This window comes from Scyliorhinus torazame, chromosome 5 (genome assembly GCF_047496885.1).
Source record: "Scyliorhinus torazame isolate Kashiwa2021f chromosome 5, sScyTor2.1, whole genome shotgun sequence".
NCBI lineage: Eukaryota > Metazoa > Chordata > Chondrichthyes > Carcharhiniformes > Scyliorhinidae > Scyliorhinus > Scyliorhinus torazame.
Window position 1 is genome coordinate 275,979,741 of NC_092711.1, and position 21,178 is coordinate 276,000,918.

The 21,178-nt window shown below is 45.0% G+C and overlaps 1 protein-coding gene across 2 annotated transcripts in view; it reads left to right on the top strand.

Annotated features, from left to right (window-relative positions):
- Positions 1 to 21,178, top strand: part of smarca1 (SNF2 related chromatin remodeling ATPase 1) — a 115,831-nt gene that overhangs the window by 77,982 nt on the left and 16,671 nt on the right. For both annotated transcript variants that reach the window (XM_072505610.1, XM_072505611.1), the window contains 6 exons: positions 1,896 to 2,017; positions 4,225 to 4,377; positions 7,157 to 7,289; positions 13,599 to 13,747; positions 14,977 to 15,093; positions 19,419 to 19,529. In XM_072505610.1, the coding sequence (XP_072361711.1) occupies positions 1,896 to 2,017; positions 4,225 to 4,377; positions 7,157 to 7,289; positions 13,599 to 13,747; positions 14,977 to 15,093; positions 19,419 to 19,529 (785 nt within the window). The remainder of the gene's footprint in view (positions 1 to 1,895; positions 2,018 to 4,224; positions 4,378 to 7,156; positions 7,290 to 13,598; positions 13,748 to 14,976; positions 15,094 to 19,418; positions 19,530 to 21,178) is intronic.

The following is a 21,178-nucleotide window of genomic DNA, read 5'->3' on the forward strand; positions in this document are numbered from 1 at the left end:
CTTTTGTATCTGTAAGCTCGCTTGGCCTAGTGAGCTATGCTATATAATGTGGAGACACAAGAAGTAAAATCTCTGGGCCAAGACTCTGGGCATAATTTGACTAATTCAAAATACTATTTATTTAATATCCCAATTTTGAGAATAATGCGATTGAAACTAAGGTCTTAAATTCAAAGACACTAACAGAAGTATGAAGGGTGAGTTGATGGAGGTATAATGGGGAATCAGATAGAAAGATATAATGCTAGATGAACAATAGCAAAGGTTTATAAGAGATAGGGTGTATAATCATCTGGAAAGGAATAATTTGATTAGAGATAGTCAACACGGTTATGTGAAGTTAGGTCGTACCTCACAAACCTTATTGAGTTCTTTGAGAAGGTGACCAAACAGGTGGATGAGGGTAAAGCAGTTGATGTGGTGTATATGGATTTCAGTAAAGCATTTGATAAGGTTCCCTACGGTAGGCTACTGCAGAAAATACGGAGGTATGGGATTCAGGGTGATTTAGCAGTTTGGATCAGAAATTGGCTAGCTGGAAGAAGACAAAGGGTGGTGGTTGATGGGAAGTGTTCAGACTGGAGTCCAGTTACTAGTGGTGTACCACAAGGATCTGTTTTGGGGCCACTGCTGTTTGTCATTTTTATAAATGACCTGGAGGAGGGCGTAGAAGGATGGGTGAGTAAATTTGCAGATGACACTAAAGTCGGTGGAGTTGTGGACAGTGCGGAAGGATGTTACAAGTTACAGAGGGACATAGATAAGCTGCAGCGCTGGGCTGAGAGGTGGCAAATGGAGTTTAATGCAGAAAAGTGTGAGGTGATTCATTTTGGAAGGAATAACAGGAAGACTGAGTACTGGGCTAATGGTAAGATTCTTGGCAGTGTGGATGAGCAGAGAGATCTCGGTGTCCATGTACATAGATCCCTGAAAGTTGCCACTCAGGTTGAGAGGGTTGTTAAGAAGGCGTACGGTGTGTTAGCTTTTATTGGTAGAGGGATTGAGTTTCGGAGCCATGAGGTCATGTTGCAGCTGTACAAAACTCTGGTGCGGCCGCATTTAGAGTATTGCGTGCAATTCTGGTCACCGCATTATAGGAAGGATGTGGAAGCATTGGAAAGGGTGCAGAGGAGATTTACCAGAATGTTGCCTGGTATGGAGGGAAGATCTTATGAGGAAAGGCTGAGGGACTTGAGGCTGTTTTCGTTAGAGAGAAGAATGTTAAGAGGTGACTTAATTGAGGCATACAAGATGATCAAAGGATTGGATAGGGTGGACAGTGAAAGCCTTTTTCCTCAGATGGTGATGACTAGCACGAGGGACATAGCTTTAAATTGAGGGGAGATAGATATAGGACAGACGTCAGAGGTAGGTTCTTTACTCAGAGAGTAGTAAAGGTGTGGAATGCCCTGCCTGCAACAGTAGTGGACTCGCCAACACTAAGCGTATTCAAATGGTCATTGGATAATCATATAGACGATAAGGGAATAGTGCAAATGGGCTTTAGAGTGGTTTCATAGGTCGGCGCAACATCGAGGGCTGAAGGGCCTGTACTGCGCTGTTATGTTCTATGTTCCAGAAAAAATGTTGCAGCCATAAGTAATTAAATAAGTTAAGAGTAATATTGGTTAAAAGACGAAACTCTCAATGTTGTAAAAAAAAGAACAGTAAGCCTTAAATTTGAGAGGGTTGAAAAAAGGCTTCACATCCACAATGGAGACTATTTGTGAACAATCATGCTGCTTGTTTTAAATAAACCTACTTGCTGTAACTGTTATCACCGTTTAGGAATTGAGATATGGACCCTGAAATTTTAGGCTTGCAAAGCTGCTGCTACCTACTTAAATTTGAGGGACGTTCATTCATACTTTTTCTAATAACTGCTTGTCCTAAAGGTTCGAGAGTCCTAATTTTCAGCCAGATGACCCGATTGATGGATATTCTTGAAGATTACTGTATGTGGCGTGGTTATGACTATTGTCGCCTTGATGGACAAACCCCCCATGAAGAAAGAGAGGTCTGTGATGATGCTCGTGTTCTCTCAAGTAATATGTAGTTTCCCAGCTTCTACATGGGATAAAGGTAGTAGCATTGTCCAGTGTATCACTGAGATATAGCAGCAAATCCCAAGTTTGAGCCTCATTTTATGGTAATAACCTGGCTCGGTCCTGTCATCATCTGCTATCCACATCTCGGAACTTTCCAGTTGGAGCCACCTAATCAGGAGTGAAAATCTCGGCTGCGGTTTCTCCTGCTTGTTGCTTTAGTTTAGGAACTTGGAGGTCAGTTTAATATGCCCAGCTACTGTGTTGCCTGAGGTGAGTCAGTTTTTCAGAGACCTGGGGCGTCATTCTCCGACCCCCCGCCGGGTCGGAGAATGGCCGTAGGCCGCCGTGAATCCCGCCCCCGCCGAAGTCTCCGGTACCGGACATTGGACAGGGGCGGGAATCGGGCCGCGCCGGTTGGCGGGACCCCCCGCAGGATTCTCCGGCCCGGATGGGCCGAAGTCCCGCCCAGAAATTGCCTGTCCCGCCGGCGTAAATCAAACCTGGTATTTACCGGCGGGACCAGGCGGCGTGGGCGGGCTCCGGGGTCCTGGGGAGGGGGCGCCTAACTAGGTATGACTTGGGGTCGAGTGAGATTTAAACATTTTTAAAATTTCAAACCTGACTCCAACCAGCCTCCACCTCCGGGTTTAATAGAGGCAGAATAGGGAAGGGCAGCTGACCTCTCTGGAAGGGGTTTGGCCAATTAAGTATTATAATAAGGCAGGAAGCCTCACATTAACTTGTATCAGAGATGTACTGTTGGCTCCCTGGTTGTTCCAGACCTTGGGGAAACCAAGCAGCGAATAAAGGGAGGTGGGGATTGCTTTTGGGTAAAAGGCCAGTGCTTTTACAGCACTCCCAAGTGGGTCAGGAGGAGCAAGAATGTTTCCTCCCAGACCACCAAGCTTACCTGCAACCTAGATCCAGAACCCCACCTCGTGCTCCCACTAGCATTGTAATAGGTGCCGTACCCACATCTGTGACCCCCTCCAGAGTTTACCGTGCCAGACAATGAACCAACTTGTTATGCACCAGGTTATGTTTTTATCCACATGGTTGCTTATTCGGGTTGCTGAATTGAGATTGGGTGATTTCTACTTTTGAGGGCTGCAAACCATTTAAGTACATGCTTCTTATTTATTTTTATTTCATCCAATATTGCCATTACCTCCTCCTCCTACATTTACTTCTACATTGGTCCCTGATTGGCTCCACCCTTCCTTTGAGCACCCTCTTGCTGTCTATGGATTTATAAAATATTATTCGGTTCCCTTCATGTTGGAGATTAATCTATTTCTCAAACTGTCTCTTTTTCCCTTATTTTCCATTTTTTAAGTCTTCTTTGTACTTTCAATGTTTAGCTTGGTTATCTCCTGTAATTAGAATTGCCTGAAGCTTCATTTTGACCCCCACATATTTAGTCCAGCTTTGGATGCCCTTTCTTTCTCCCTCAGTGGAATGTGTCTTCTTTATTCGAGAACAATCTCCTATTTGGTGACCGTTCATTGTCCATTTAGTGTTTTGCCTACGCAGTTCTGATTCCGATCCACCTGGGCCAGATCTAATTTTATGAATTGTTGTATCTTGTTCTTTGCCATGACTATTCTAAACCTGATAATATTATGACCACCGTTTCACTCATTCAGAGATTTTCTTTGATTTCCACCACTCGGTTTAATCATTTAGTAATTATTTTTACTTCGGCCCGAGTACATAAGGATATTTTATTGGCGACCATCAATTGTGCATTGCAGTTTTAAAAACTAAATCCTTTAGAAATGAAAAAAACTAAATGGTGGAAATCTGAAATGAAATCAAACTTGTGGAAGTACAGAAATCAGCAGACAAAGATTTGACCAGGTAATGTAGGAATTCATACATCTTGTACTTATGGACCTCATATATTGAACATTTTCTGTTGTACTTTTTTTCAGTGGTGAATATTTAAGAGTTAAAGAAACCCAGAATGTATATTTCTTTGGGCAGAAATGTAATTTCAAATGTCATTATGTTATAAAATTAAAATTCATAATTCATACATGATGGGTGTTTAGTGTCTGAGAGAAAAAAGGCAAATTAATGTTTTTGTATATGTCAAGTTGTTTGGAAAGAGCCGAACTGACTGGACCTAGCCGTTGTATTTATTGATATGTGTTTCTATCTTTATTTTAAACAGCGGGCAATAGACTCTTTTAATGCTTTCAACAGTTCGAAGTTCATATTCATGCTGAGTACCAGAGCTGGAGGCCTTGGTATCAACCTAGCAACAGCTGACGTAGTTATTTTGTATGATTCAGATTGGAATCCACAGGTGGACTTGCAAGCTATGGTATGTAATGGCGCATTTTCCTTAACATTTGGACCAGTCATTGTAATTCTTCCTGGCTCAGTAGTTAGAATATTTGCTTCTGAGTCAGAAGTTTGGAGTCAAGCCCAACTCCAGGACTCGAACACGTAATCTAGACTGATACTTTAAGTGTGGTACTAAGGGTGTTGGAGAAGCTTCCTTTTAGATGCGATGTTAAACTCGGGCTGTCACCTGTATTCACAGGTGAACGTTAGTAATACCATATCTCAATTCAAAACAAACAGGGGAGTTCTTGAAGTATCCTTGCCAATGTTCGTCCCTCAGCTAACAACGCCAAAACATATTATCTGAGCATTCAACTCATTGCTGTTTCTGACATTTAGCTGTGCAACAATGACTGCAATGCAAAGTTCTGAATTGGGTGTACGGCACTTTGGGGTGCCCTAATGTCATGAAAAGTTCAATATAAATACAGGTTCTTCTGCTGATAGATTTCTGAATTACCATATGTTTTGGCATTAGTAATCTCTGCGTTTTGAAGTAGATCATCACGCATATAGTGCAATCTGTGCTTTTGAAAAACATGACTATGAAGATGCCTTTCTTTTTTCTCCTCTTATTCGCTTGCATTCTCTTTCTCTTGCTGCCTCCTCTTCTTTACCATTTGTTTCACTGTGTGTTTCTCTTTTTCTCCCTTATTTCTCAAAAGAACTTTATTTCAAGTAAAAGCAGGTCTGTCTACATCCAAAAAGACAGCGAATGGATTAAGATTTCTGTTGGGAATCTTTGGTCAGAAATATTACTGAAAGTGTAACTTTAAAAAAAATAAAAATATATATATATATTTTTTCAGTGACCAAGATTCTACAACTTTTGTTGAACTATCACCAGTTATTTCTTTTCCCTGCCTTTTGTTATGCAGAGGATGCTGGTCCATCATATAATGAACAATATGGTGAACTGGGCAAATTAGTCATTTGTTTGTTCTCTTATCCAAGTTGTTAACTCTAGAAAATTTAGGTTAATAAATGAAATTTGATGACCTACAACTCATAAAATCAAAGGAGATGGATATTTACAGAAGAGATTTGAGGGTTGCAGAAGCAGAGTTCCATTATGCAATTCTCCTGTTTGTTTACTTTATTTCCTTCCTCCTCTCTTTGCATCTTCTTGCCTCCTTTCCTGAAGGTGCTGATAGTTTATGTGAAATATAGTGCACCAGATATTAGTCCTCTCGGGCACTCCCCTGTGTGGTCGTGTGTGTAGTTGTTGTTGAGGGGAAAGCTCTGCCATGTAGGATGCCATAACTGACCTCACTTGACATTCATAGGCATACTCTCTGACGACGAGTCACTACATTGTAATAAAGAGCAGGATCCCTAGCCCCCTTCCTTCTTTGGCAATGGCTGCATACTATTTGCAGTACCCTCCTAATAGTATCAACTAGGATTTGAACCTCGAACATGGGGTGAGATTCTCCGACCCCCCGCCGGGTCGGAGAATCGCCGGGGGCTGGCGTGAATCCCACCCCCGCCGGTTGACGAAGTCTCCGGCACCGGCGATTCGACGGGGGCGGGAATCACGCGGCGCCGGTTGGCGGGCCCCCCCGTGCGATTCTCCGGCCCGGATGGGCCGAAGTCCCGCCGCTAAAATGCCTGTCCCGCCGGCGTAAATTAAACCACCTACCTTACCGGCGGGACAAGGCGGCGCGGGCGGGCTCCGGGGTCCTGGGGGGGCGCGGGGCGATCTGGCCCCGGGGGGTGCCCCCACAGTGGCCTGGCCCGCGATTGGGGCCCACCGATCCGCGGGCGGGCCTGTGCCATGGGGGCACTCTTTCCCTTCCGCCTCTGCCACGGTCTCCACCATGGCGGAGGCAGAAGAGACTCCCTCCACTGTGCATGCGTGGGAAGCTGTCAGCGGCCGCTGACGCTCCCGCGCATGCGCCGTCCGGAGATGTCATTTCCGTGCCAGTTGGCGGGGCACCAAAGGCCTTTTCCACCAGCTGGCGAGGTGGAAATTTGTCCGGCGCCGACCTAGCCCCTCAAGGTTGGGGCTCGTCCCCCAAAGATGCGGAGCATTCCGCACCTTTGGGGCGGCACGATGCCCGTCTGATTTGCGCCGTTTTGGGCGCCAGTCGGCGGACATCGCGCCGTTTCCGGAGAATTTTGCCCCTGATCTTTATAGCTGCAATTGGTTATGCTTTTATCCACCTGGTAGCTCATTAGGGCTGCTGAAGAAGTTGGTTTTAAAATGTTTTGCTGTGACTTTGATGTACATATTTCAAAGAGGTTAAAAAGATTTACAATTCATTTGGATTTTTTAAATCAATTCTTCTTCTCCTTGAGTTCTCTGCCTGAAGGCAGGTCCAACCCCACAGCACCATGGCCTCCATCACAGGTAGGGCAAGGAGGCAGGTCCCAAATGCACCCTAGCCTGAACAGGGATTGAACCTGGTGCTGTTGGCACCAATCCGATCCACTCTCAACCAATCAGCCTCCAAGGGCTCGGGTTACTGTGGCAACAGGCACTTTTACATGCATGTTGTTACCTGGAGCTATGGATAATGAAGGTCGAGGCTTCAATGTTCTCTACAGCACATACTGACTAGGAATATCTCCCACTGTTATCACCTGCCATTTGCTTACACTGGAAGGATTTACAAGTTGATACTGAACCAGTTTGACCGCATTATGAATGCACATTTCTTGGCCACAAGTTACTCACGGCACCACAAGACATCCTTTTATCAAGACATACAGCATTTAAACAGTCATTTAAAAAGATGTTTCTTTATAATTAGGACCGTGCACATCGTATCGGCCAGAAAAAAACAGTTCGTGTGTTCCGTCTCCTCACCGACAACACAGTGGAAGAGCGGATTGTTGAAAGGGCTGAGATGAAGCTGCGACTTGATTCAATTGTTATCCAGCAAGGTATGAATGCAATTTTGACCAGGGAGATTAATCTTAGCTTTTCTGTGATTCTAAGTGTGGTACAACATTATATTCTTGCGCACTTAGAAGCATTGTGTTGAATTTCTGCTTCTGAGGTGGGAAGGTGACTCGGCAAACCCTCCGCCTCCTTTAGCTAGGTCCCTGCCTGCAATATTTTCACTCTGCGGAGGCAAGGATGGGATGGAGGTGGGCTTACATGCTCCAGAGGCAGGCCTGAGTCAACAGTAGAGGCAGCAGGTAGCGAGGCCACCAGGTTGGAACACCCTCCTCCATTTACTGGGACAGCTGCCGTTTTGTATTGGTAAGTGCCAGGTCCTCAAACTGTCACCCTCCTCGCACCGGCACCCACTTGACATGCCCTCCATATTCCCCATGTACCTAACATCTTCACACCCCATCCACGCCCCCATATATCCCAAGCTATTTGAAGCTCCATATGTTTCCTACGTAACCACCATGAGCAGACCCAGGAGCATGTCTTTGAAATGATGTTGAAAAAACCTTCCAACACATCTCATGCTGAAAAAGCTCATTCTTAAAGCGCATTAAAAATACTTAAATTCCTCAAGTCATCAATCTGTTATGAAAAAAATTAATTTCACTAATCACTTCAAAGATAAAATATCCTTCAATAACCGCTTAAGACAGTCAATTAACACATGAACTCGGTTTCCTGGTCAGATAAGTGCTCATGCAAAACCCCTGGAAAAGATAAACAATGGCGCGGGGAAGCACGGTGGCGCAGTGTCTATGTGCAGTTTGCACATTCTTCCCATTTCTACATGGGTTTCACCCCCACAACCCAAAGAAGTGCAGGTTAGGTGGATTGGCCACACTAAATTGGCCCTTAATTGAAAAAAAATAATTGGGTACTCTAAATTTAGGCAGGTGTTTTTATTCCCCCTTAAAACAAAGCTGAGGAAGAACTTTTTTTCAATGTAATAGGTCTTAGAGCATTTAAATCACTTTATATTATGACAGTAGTGTTTTCTTCTGTTTTAAATGCATAAGAGGACTTTTCTCACTGGGGAAAGTACCTTAATGCATCAACATTTACACAATGCTGGTCAATGTAATTTTCAACTTACCTTTGCAGGACTTGTAAAAAAAAAAAAAAAAAAATGTTGATAATGATTTGGCAGCTACGTCATCTCATTCATCAACGATACCTTTTTGGAAGTTTGTCTATTCCTGTAGTCATTGTAATAAAACACATCAACCTTGCCATACAGTAAGAAGTCTTACAACACCAGGTTAAAGTCCCCCCCCAACTCGTTCTCCCGCCCCACTCGCCAACAGGTTTGTTTCGATATCACTAGCTTTCGGAGCGCTGCTCCTTCCTCAGGTGAATGAAGAGGTATGTTCCAGAAACAGAAATATAGATAAATTCAAAGATGCCAGACAATGCTTGGAATGCGAGCATTAGCAGGTGATTAAATCTTTACAGATCCAGAGATGGGGTAACCCCAGGTCAAAGAGGTGTGAATTGTGTCAAGCCAGGACAGTTGGTAGGATTTCGCAGGCCAGATGGTGGGGGATGAATGTAATGCGACATGAATCCCAGGTCCCGGTTGAGGCCGCACTCGTGTGCGGAACTTGGTAAGTTTCTGCTCGGCGATTCTGCGTTGCCGCGCGTCCTGAAGGCCGCCTTGGAGAACGCTTACCCGGAGATCAGAGGCTAAATGCCCTTGACTGCTGAAGTGTTCCCCGACTGGAAGGGAACATTCCTGCCTGGTGATTGTCGCGCGATGTCCGTTCATTCGTTGTCGCAGCGTCTGCATGGTCTCGCAATGTACCACACTTCGGGACATCCTTTCCTGCAGTGTATGAGGTAGACAACGTTGGCCGAGTCGCACGAGTACATACCGCGTACACCCCATACAGTGGGTGTGATCCTCCCCTGTGTTGTGCCCAGCGCACCTCCCACTGTTCCTAGACAATATTTGGAGAGCCCAATGTGTTTGAGCTGGGCACCAAACAGCGCACGATGCTCCCGGCACTCCTGCTTCACACCCTTGCGTATTTAAATGAGTATTTAAACTAATTTAACTATGCATTTCCGGATTTGAGCCAGAGTCTCCCGGGATTCTCCACACCGCTGGCGCAGCGTGTGACTGACGGGAATCACTACTCTGCGGCCAATGGAGTCCCTAGATGGTCAGGGACAGCTCTTGACAGTGCCCACCTGGAACTGCCAGCTTGGCAAAGCAAGGGTGTAGTGCCAAGGGGTGGGGCCTGAGAGGAAGCATGACCACGGAGGGAGGGGGGAGGGGCCTTTGGTGGCCCCATAGTGGGGTGTCGGTGATTGTGAGGGAGGCGTGGGCGGTGGGCACTGGTACCAGCGATTTTGACAGGAATGGTGCCTGATGTCTATGAGTGGGGTGGGGGGGGGGGGGGGGGGGGGCACTCTACCAGTGAGTAGGATTGGGGGCAGCTGTAAGGTTGTCTGGAGATCGGGTGCCTTTAAAAATGGCACTTCCATTTCTGAGGAGCTGGCCTGGCCAGTGTCTTTAGGTGCTCACTTCTCTTTCCAGGCAGGAATCTCACCAGGAACAAATGACTGAAGTGTGGGTGGGTGGTGATGGGGATCTCGCTGGAACAGCCATCGGGATTCTCCATGTTTTTCCCGCCTGAAATGAACAGTCATTTTTTGGGAGAACTATTGAAACTAAAAGAACATGGGCTGGATTCTCCCTAGGCGAGGTCCTCCGTTTCGCCAGCAACGCACTCACGCCCACTGATTTCCTGACAGTGCGGGGTGCCCACAATGGGAAATCCCATTGGCCGGCTGCCGGGACGGAGAATCCCGTTGCCAGCGGGGACGGGCAGCACCAGGAAACGGTGAATCCCGCCCCATACGTTTTTCTTGTATTTCAAAGCGTGTCAATTGAAAAATTCCAGGAACAGGTAGCTTTTCTTTTGTTTCCCCACTTGGGACTAGGTTTCCCCAATGTTTGACATCTCCTCTGAGTCGCCAGGAACCACGTCAACCTACTGAAGGGGCCTAACCTCTCTAAAATTGTGTGTGCGGTTCAGCTGCACACTGCTGCAATAAATAGCTGCTCTAATCCTTATATCATTGTGACAAAATTTGCTGGCCATGGGGACAGGGATCCTGGAATCAGGTCCCATAGAAACATAGATAATAGAAGCAGGAGGAGGCCTTTCGGCTCTTACTATAATAAATATAATAATCGCTTATTGTCACAAGGAGGCTTCAATGAAGTTAATGTGAAAAGCACCTAGCCTGTTCGGGGAGGCTGGAACGGGAATCGAAACCGCGCTGCTGGTCTTGTTCTGCATTACAAGCCAGCTGTCTTAGCCCACTGTCTTAAACCTGCCCCTTTTCGAACATCCTCCGCCATTCATTATGATCATAGCTGATCATTACGTTCAATACCCTGATCTCTCTCTCTCTCTCTCTCTCGCTCTCTCTCCCCCCCCGCCCCCCCTTCCAGGCCATTTTGTACCTTCACTGGGTCAGTGAATTCCCCCAGTTAGTAACTTATCCCATGTAAAACAGGGGAATTGATGTTATCCCCAACACAGCAAAAAAATACCCTAATGTAGAAGAGCGGTACATTGAACTCTCATTGAGAAACGACAAGATAAATCTACTTGTACTGATTCTCATCGTAGCAAAATCCTGTTTTGGTACATGCAGTTAATTTTGGTGTCGCCCGTAGCTGGTTACAACAGGAGATTAACAGGACCACAATGTAAACATATCTGACTCGACTCCACAAGTGGTAATGAAAAATAGGGAACAAATTACATACATATGCAAAAGAAAATAGGTGCTCGGCCTTTGTTCAGTATGATTTATTACACATCGTTACTTTACAAAGCTTTGCAGAAGAGTTGTGATTCAAATGACCTAACTTCGAAAATTTTTGAAATAATTAGAAAGCACTTCTTAAGGCAAGATTTGTAATGACTTGTTCTGTAGCACACGTGAGAGCCATTTTATACATGGGAAGCCCCATAACATCCAGTGCGATTGATGAACTGCTTTTTTTTTTAGTGATATTAGTTGATGGGGAATTGTGGACCGGGACATGAGCAGAATTCTGTATCATGGGGTCTTTTATAGACAGTGAAACAGCATGCCTTTTAGCTGTGCCAGTCTAATTCAAGTCCTGGAGGAGGGATTAAACACACAGACTCCTGATCCTTTGTTGCTACCAACTGGGCCAAATTGACATATATTTTAATGATGTAGAAATCCTCTGACTGTCCTGCATTTCGTGACTTTTTATACTATTGCTACTGTCACAAAATTGGCACGGTAACAATGCCTGGATTTTGAACTTCAGAGCTTTGTGTGGATGGAACATCATGGCTACTCTAGGGGATTGAAATTGCTGGCAAGTTCAGCACTAGGAAACATGATGTACGTTACATAGAAAGGGAATTCTTAAGTTTAATGCTCTTGTTTCAAATCCTAGCAGATCAAATCTTTGAGAACTGTAGACAATTATGAAAGAATTGCAAACATGCAAATAGCATGTTTTTTTCCTCTTTACCCTAGTTTGTGCTCACTGTGACCTGAGGAAATTGCTTTTCATTTAGACAGTCAGTTTTGGTGTCAAGCAATCCCAATTAAGATATCGTGCAAGTAGACTTCAGGCACTTTCTGTTCCACAAAGTGCTTCATTCCTAACCATAGTAGAGCATTCTAGTGACATCTTTCCATACCAGCTCTTCATGGCCAGTGAAGGAATTGCAAACTGCTGCTTAATTGTGTTTTAGATACTTAACTAGAAATGGAAATGTTTACTCCCCGAACCGTATTTGAAACCATGTCCACCCAGCTTCCTCTGCGCACAAAATATTTAGTGGTCTACAGTTGTATATTCGCACAAGGATTGCAGGGAATAGAATTAGCTTCATTTATTCAGGTCAAAAGTGCATTTCATCATAGAATATAACATCCCCCTGTAATTCCATTACATTTGACAGATCTGATATCTTACCTGTGACCTTTGGCACCACAGCACCAATTTTCACAGCTACTGGAGTCTTATTTTGTTACATGTCTGCCTTTATTACTGTTGATGCTGACTGCACAGAATCGTGCCACATCATATGACAACATATTGACAGCTAACATAAAAATGAATTCAAATGTCTTCGATAGGCACGTGAAGAGTAAAAGGGCTCTCGGGAGTGTTGGGGCTGATTCAGAGCCTAAATGGAAATCTGTTGGTCAAGGCAGAAGGCATGGCTGAGGTATTTTTGCAAACGTGTTTACCGAGGAAAAGAACCTTGCCAAAGCTACTGGAGACAATGAGGTTTTTGGAGGGATAGTTGGGTGGTGGGGTATAGTTGGGTTAGAAGAATAGTTGAGTGGTCCCTGGGGGGAGCGAGGTAGGTCAGCAGTATAGTTACCCATGAGTTAGAACGTGTTTTAATTCTCCTGGTTCCTCCAGGGTAACTTCTGCTAAATGAGTCAACATCATCTGGAGTCTCCAACTTTAAACTGGAGCTTTGGAGGGTTCCAGACGCAGAGGAGCTGTCCAACAGAAGTTGAAACTTCCTGGCAACCCATGCAGTCCTTGCCTGGGGACTCCTAAGGGGGTGGAGGGGGGGGGGGTTCACCAGCATATCCTTTGGCGCACGGTCCTCCGGAGACTGGCAGATCTGGATCAATAATTCTGGAGAAATTTAACATTCACTCGGATAAGTATGGATTAATAAAGAAGGGCCAGCACATGTTTTTTTTAAGGGAAAATTGTGTTTGACTAGCAATTGAGTTTTAGCATTGATGGTGGATAGCAGCATGCAGTTCATGCCATGTATATGGACGTTTGGGTTTTGATAAAGTGTCACATGTAGGCTTGTTGGCAAAATCGAAGCCCATGCAATAAAAGGGATAGTAGCATTATAGGTATAAATTGGCTGACTGACAAAAAGCAGAGAGGTGTAGTGCACATAGCAGATTAATTCAATGCAGGGAAGTGTGCGGTGATATATTTGGATCTGAAGAATTAAGTAAATTTGCCAATGGGAGGAGGGAAAATGAAATGAACTCGCACTCGGTCTCTCTGAATGAGGTGACTAGCGAATTAGCAATGTTGTTCACGTGCCTGAGATAATCATCACGACTTGTTTATGCCTGAAGATACAAGTAGTATCCTTTTTGTTTTGTTTTTATTCTTAATTTATTTCAGTTGCTAGTCATTTAGTGTAGTAATAAATTGGAGACTCAGTAGAATGTTTTTTTAAAAAGTCATCAAGTCTGTTTCAAAGTACATCGAGACACTTTGCGTTCCTTTATTTTATTAGGCAGGCTAATTGACCAACAGACGAACAAACTAGGCAAGGATGAAATGCTGCAAATGATTCGCCATGGTGCGACGCACGTCTTTGCCACCAAAGACAGTGAGTTAACCGATGAAGACATTGACACTATATTGGAGCGAGGAGAAAAGAAGGTAGGAATGCCACATTGTTTCCTGAGTCCATGTTTTCCTGCTCTTTATGTTCCAACAGTTAGCTGCTGCAATAACTTGCTTTATGTATTTTTGTTTTTGCAATGTGAATGTTTTGACCGAGTATAGACCGTATTGATTTGTCATCTGACTGGATTAAAGGCTTCCACCTGAGCCTGTTGCTCTGATATCATCATCCAATCATGCTTTCCCGCAAGGGTTGCTGGCTAGTGATTAAGGCATCCCAGTTGAGCTTTTCCCCCTTACAAATGAAGGAGTTCAGAAGTTAATGGTGGTGCCCTGCTGCCATCCCAGTTGGCACAGACCAGGGATCAAACTTGAGCATTTCTTGGTCTGCAGAACTAAGCTCACTGCTTAGTCAGACCACCCAAATTTCTTGTACATCTTGACTTGATTGTTGAAGCACTGTACTGCATAGAGGCCCAGATTTTCCATGCGGGGAGGGGGTGGTACCCCAGAAGTTGCGCCGGTGCATTTCCCTGCTCGGAGGTTCCCATGCAAGGACTGAACAGGAATTGTGTGGGAAGGTTAACCTTCTGATGCCTCACAGTTTTGCCTCTCTGCTGGTTTCACAAACTGGCTACGATCTTTAAATGTAGCACTTTACAGCAGCTGGAGCTGTAAAGGGGTTGTAAAAGCTGGAAGAGCCTGCCACTGCTGCGGAAAATATGCAGCTCCCGACCTGGGAAAGTATAAAGGAACAAAGTAGCAATCTGACTGGGGCGGCACATGACACTGGGTTAGCATTGCTGCCACACACGCCAGGGACCCGGCTTCAATTCCGGCATGGGTGACTGTCTGTGTGGACTTTACACATTTTCCCCGTGTGTGCATGGGTTTCCTCCAGGTGCTCCAGTTTCCTCCCATAGTCCAAAGATGTGTAGGTTAGGTGGATTGGCCAAATTTCTAAATTGCCCATTGGTGTTCATGGATGTACAGGTTAGATTACAGGGATAAGGTGGGGAGTGGGACTAGGGAGGATGCTGTTTCAGAGGGTCGGTGCAGACCCGATGGGCCGAAGGGCCTTCTTCTGTACTGGAGCGGTTCTATGGACTGTGATTGCCACTCCACGGAACCATACTGATTCAATCTTTGAAGTGTCCTTTTTGTCTTTTTGATGTCATTGCATTTTATTCCTTGGAGCCCTTCCTCATTGATGGTCTTGGAGTGCAGCTTATAATATGTTATGAGAATGATTTTCTTCATTATAGACAGCCGAATTGAAAGAACGTTTGCAAAATCTTGGTGAGAATTCCCTTCGATCGTTTACAATGGAGACAGAAAGTTTATATAGTTTTGAAGGTGAAGATTACAGAGGTAAACAGAAGGTATGACTGTTATTTGCTTTGCATTTGATACTCAGTAGCAATAGTGCATTTAGATATTTTCTTACTGTTGAAAATCTTTGAATTTGTGACTTTTTAAAGTGATTTTAATTCCTTGATGTTGCAAGTGCTGCAGAATAAAACTGTTTCCATTTCAGGCAAATAGTGTTGGCACCAAGCAGTCCAGGTTTAGTATATTTTTAAAAAATATATATTTCCCCTCTTACAAAGCAAACGTAACAATAAAGAAATTTTTAACAATACACAAATAACAAAACCCCATTATCTTTTGACATAAACTAAACTAAACCCCCCCCCCCCCTTCCCCCCTGGGTTGCTGCTGCTGGTCATCTGTCTTCCCTCTAATGTTCCCCTAGGTAGTAGAGAAATGGCTGCCACCGCCTGGTGAACCCTTGAGCCGACCCTCTCAGGGCAAACTTTATCTGCTCCAATTTAATGAACCCCGCCATATCATTTACCCAAGCCTCCAGTCCGGGGGGTTTCGCCTCCTTCCACATAAGTAGGATCCTGCGCCGGGCTACTAGGGATGCAAAGGCCACAACGTCGGCCTCTTTCGCCTCCTGCACGCCCGGCTCATCCGCAACTCCAAATAGAGCGAACCCCCAGCCTGGTTTGACCCGGGCCTTCACCACCTTCGAAATCACTCCCGTCACTCCCTTCCAATACCCTTCCAGTGCCGGGCACGCCCAAAACATATGTGCGTAGTTTGCCGGGCTCCCGCCACACCTCCCACATCTGTCCTCCACTCCAAAGAACCTGCTCAATCTTGCTCCCGTTATGTGTGCTCTATGTAGCACCTTAAATTGAATCAGGCCAAGCCTGGCGCATGAGGAAGAGGAATTTACCCTGCTTAGGGCATCAGCCCACAGACCCTCCTCTATCTCCTCCCCGAGCTCTTCTTCCCACTTTCCTTTTAGTTCGCCCACCAACTCCTCCCCCTCTTCCCTCATCTCTCGGTATATCTCTGACACCTTGCCCTCTCCGACCCACACCCCTGAAAGCACTCTGTCCTGTATCCCCTGTGTCGGGAGCAGCGGATATTCCCTCACCTGTTGTCTAGTAAACGCCCTCACCTGCATATATCCCAAGAAATTTCCCCGGGGCAACCCATACTTTTCCTCCAATGCTCCCAAGCTCGCAAAAGTCCCATTTTTAAACAAATCGCCCACCCTCCTAATTCCTAACTGGTGCCAGCTCTGAAATCCTCCATCCATTCTTCCTGGGGCGAACCTATGGTTGTTCCTGATTGGGGACCCCACCAGGGCTCCCCGCACCCCTCTCTGTCGCCTCCACTGTCCCCAGATATTCAATGTTGCCGCCACCACCGGATTCGTGGTAAACTTTTTAGGTGAGAACGGTAGCGGCGCCGTCACCAGTGCCTCTAAACTCGTCCCTTTACAGGACTTTCTCTCCAGTCTTTTCCACGCCGCTCCCTCACCCTCCATCATCAATTTACGTATCACTGCCACATTGGCGGCCCAATAGTAATCGCCCAAGTTCAGTAGTGCCAATCCTCCTCTGTCCCTACTACGCTGAAGGAATACCCTCCTTACTCTCGGAACTTTCCCTGCCCACACGAAGCTCGTTTTCCTCCTGTTTATTTTATTAGAAAAGGTCTTGGTGATTAGTATAGGGAGACATTGAAATACAAATAAGAACCCCGGGAGGACCATCATCTTGATTGCTTGCACCCTGCCCGCCAGCGACAGAGGCTGCATGTCCCACCTCTTGAAGTCCTCCTCCATTTGTTCTACCAGCCGTGTCAGATTAAATCTGTGCAAGGTTCCCCAGCTCCTAGCGATCTGAATCCCCAGGTATCGGAAGTTTCTTTCCACTTTCCTTAGAGGCAAGCCTTCTATCTCTCTACTCTGGTCCCCTGGATGTATCACAAATAATTCACTCTTCCCCATGTTTAGCCTATACCCCGAGAAATCCCCGAACCCCCTCAAAATTCGCATAACCTCTATCATCCCCCCCCGCTGGGTCCGACATGTATAACAATAGGTCATCTGCGTATAATGAGACTCGGTGTTCTTCTCCCCCTCTAATCACCCCTCTCCATTTCCTGGAGTCCCTCAACGCCATGGCCAGAGGTTCAATTGCCAACGCGAACAACAATGGAGACAGCGGGCATCCCTGTCTTGTTCCCCTATATAGTCGGAAATACTCCGATCTTTGTCGACCTGTAACTACACTTTCCGTTGGAGCCCCATAAAGAAGTCTAACCCAGCTAATAAACCCGTTCCCGAACCCAAACCTCCTTAACACTTCCCATAAATACTCCCACTCCACCCTATCAAATGCCTTCTCTGCGTCCATTGCCGCCACTATCTCTGCCTCCCCCTCCACTGGGGGCATCATTATCACCCCTAATAGTCGTCGCACGTTAACATTCAGTTGTCTCCCTTTTACGAACCCTGTCTGGTCTTCGTGCACCACCCCCGGGACACAGTCCTCTATCCTCGATGCCAGTACCTTTGCCAGCAATTAGGCGTCCACGTTCAATAATGAAATAGGTCTATAGGACCCGCACTGCAACGGATCTTTATCCCTCTTCAAAATTAGCGATCAGGTTTAGTATATTGAGATGCATAACAAAATATCCTCCTGACTTACCAGTGCTAAAGATTTCTTTTTCATGCTAAAATATTCTGTAACCTGTCGAAGGATGCAGTTAGTGTAATTTTCATATTTTTACAAAGTTACTGCGGATGCATATGTAAGTGACAGTGTGACCTAAAACAGTTGAACTCACCAACACCATGATGTGTTGACACCTGCTCCAAAAGGCTATCTTATATCAGTTCCTGTTACCACAATATACTTCCTTCCTGCTACAATAGACAGACCGATTGTTAATTTATTCTTGAGCTGTGGGCAACTTGTGCTGTGTGTATAAGCCCACTCACAACTGGAATGACAGCTCCTGGACTAATTTGAGATACATTATAAAATGGTTCAGCACAGAACAAGGCCATTTGACTCATTTAATAATAATAATCGCTTATTGTCACAAGGAGGCTTCAATTAAGTTACTGTGAAAAGCCCCTAGTCACCACATTCCGGCGCCTGTTCGGGGAGGCCGGCACGGGAATTGAACCCGCGCTGCTGGTCTTGTTCTGCATTACAAGCCAAATGTTTAGCCCACTGTGCTAAACCAGCCCCTGTGCCAGCTTTTTGTAGAGCAATTAAGTACTCTCATTGTCCTACTTTTTCCCCATAGCCCTGTAAATCCTTTTCCTGAAATCTCATATTGTCATCAGGTAGAGAAGACACTGAGCTAGGTTTTGGCCTCCGAACCCTTGACAGCCACATTTAAATGAAAGTTGGAGCAGGGGAAGCCAGGGAGACCAGGCGATTTCCTCACTGTCTGCCTCGAGTGGCAGTGATCCCAGAAAGGGTTGGTGACGCTGCAAACCCACTCTCTTCAGACCTTGTATCCATATCAAAGGGTCACTTTGCTCCTGCTTGACCCTGTTTTAACAAATTTTTAAACAGAATCTTTAGCAGTTTATGGCCCCTGCTCCATGACACATTTGTGGTGAAAACCTTGCTGTACGCACAGCTACGTATATATTCTCAGCAACTTTAGGCTTCCTGTGTACGGCAGGGATTCCAATGAGATGCTGTCCTACACATTTAAATAGCCTAAACCAGTGAGATGTCTTAGGATCATGGCAGTATTGGGATGATTGATGAAAGATCCCACCCAAAGGAGTGGAAGAAGTTCCTGGTGAAAGCAACGGCAGTTTTGCATGTTGAGCATGTGGGGGTATAGTGTGGAGCATGGTATTTATTGTGAAAGGATGATGCTGAAAGCAGAAGTGCTAAGCCTGATCCAGAGTGGGATCCTAAAAATGACACCAGAACCAAAGGGACTCAATAAATTTAATTTGCATTGGATGCTGAAGATAGTGAAGTAAATTATTTTAAAACACTTTGATTACAGGTAAAGGCATCGTTGTACGTTTGATTCGTTCACTGAACCGTGCCACATTCACTGTCCGTTCTTGCCGATGGGATTCTCCGTTCCCGCTGCAGTGAATGGAGTTTTAGCGGAGTGCCAAATTCTCCGTTCTCGCTGGCAGAGGTAGTGAGACTAATTAGGAACGGAGAATCCCGGCCTTAATATGAATTACCGTTTTTTTTTCACAGTTCAAAATGGTGACCGCCCATTTCTGGAAGTGTTTCTGGAGTTTTCAAAGATCAACTTGTATGCAGTAATCTACTGTATATATGTAGCAAATATAATTTAATGATTTTGGTGTCAATTGTAAATGCAAAACTGTTCTTTTTGTCACAAACAGATTGGTTTGACAGAGTGGATTGAACCTCCCAAACGAGAGCGGAAAGCCAATTATGCAGTGGACGCATATTTCCGAGAAGCTTTACGTGTCAGCGAGCCAAGAGCCCCGAAGGTAAAGCAGTGAATAAAAATATGTTGACAAAGCTTCCTTCAAGGGAAACATTACTAATTTGAATCCAAAACTACTTCAGCCTGATGGTGTTTAAGATCATGATTAAAACAACTTGAGTGGTCCAAAAACACAGGAACAAAATAAACATTTTGCTTTCGGATTGCATACGACCTATGCGCCTTCACATCCTTGGAGTATGCTCATCTGCATAGCACATTTCTGATGATTGGGGACGTTTTTCCTTTGCACCTACTGTAACAAAATTGTAAACCTGTCTTATAAAGAATGGGGTTTGTAATTGTGTTACATCAACTACACAGGGAATATCTTGCTCTCCTCTTCTACCTGATTATTTGAATTGCCTCCCAGAACATTGGAAAAATGTGTTTCCTGACAGAAATTGTACGGGCTTAATGTTTTATATCAGATTGTGGTTGGTACTGAAATAAAATACTCTTCATAAAATGATCCTTCAGTTACTACAATCATGCACTTTGTTCCTCCTCTCTCCAAACCTCCTCGTGTTATCTCTCCCTTTGTTCAAAGCCCTGCTAGCATTTTTATCTTTGATTGTTTTATTGGTCCCCCTGGTCGTCCCAGTTCTTTTATCTCCTCCTGCATTCCCCGGTGTTCTTCTATATGATGAGAGCTGTATAAATGCAAGCTTTTATTTGATGAAATGTTTAGAACCACTGCACTAGTGTCTGAGCAGAAGGAACATTACAGGATGTCTTTGGGTTTGAAACAGTGAAACCAAATCATGGTACAAAAATCAGATGGTATTCCCCTGTCACATAACATGAAATTGTCCATTTTTATTTGTTATTTGAACATTTCTAGGGTACTTATTCTCCATAACTTGTGTCCTGGATTGCTAGTATTTTTATTTGATTTAAGCAGTCCATTGATGACATTAGAAAGGCAAGACGTGTGTATAACAGGTTGCTGATCACTTACTGCCGTTTTTGCACCATTTAACTAAAGTTTGGACTTAATCCATGATATCTCCTTTGAACACCCCCAAATCTACCCCGAATTCCTGCTTCGTGCCCAGCTTACCTTTCTCTACCGCTGTCCATTTTGAAGCACTTTAAAGTTTTGCTTTGTTAACTGTGCGATGTAAGTACAATGAGCTGGATTCTCCGCCGCGCCACATTTCTGTTTCGGCACGACGGTGGGATACTCCGTTATGCCGGCTGGTCAATGGGGTTTCCTATTGTGGGGCAGTCCCACGCCGTCGGGAATCCACCGGGCTGCCAGCAAAATGGAGCATCCCGCCGGCAGAGAGTCCAGCCCATTGTTTTTTGCAGCTGATGACCTGCAAGATATTGACTTCTATTGACATATTGGTTGAAGCTCTAACAGCAGGGTTCGTCAAGATGGGAATGTTTTCCTCTCTTTGAGGGAAATTTCTCCCTAACTTTGAAACCTCGGCGGATTCAACCTGCCATGCTTTGGGAATTTTCCTCTGTGTCCACATTGATTTCCGCAACTGTTGTTTTAGAGAGTCCTCCACCTTGTTTCGCTGCCTACGTCCCAAATGATCCATTTCAAATTTGGAGGCTTACTTCCTGTTTCCCGCTGCTTGATGGACTTGTTGTTTTCAGAAGCTTCCAGAAAAACCTGGTTTTTTTTTTTTGCTCTCTTCC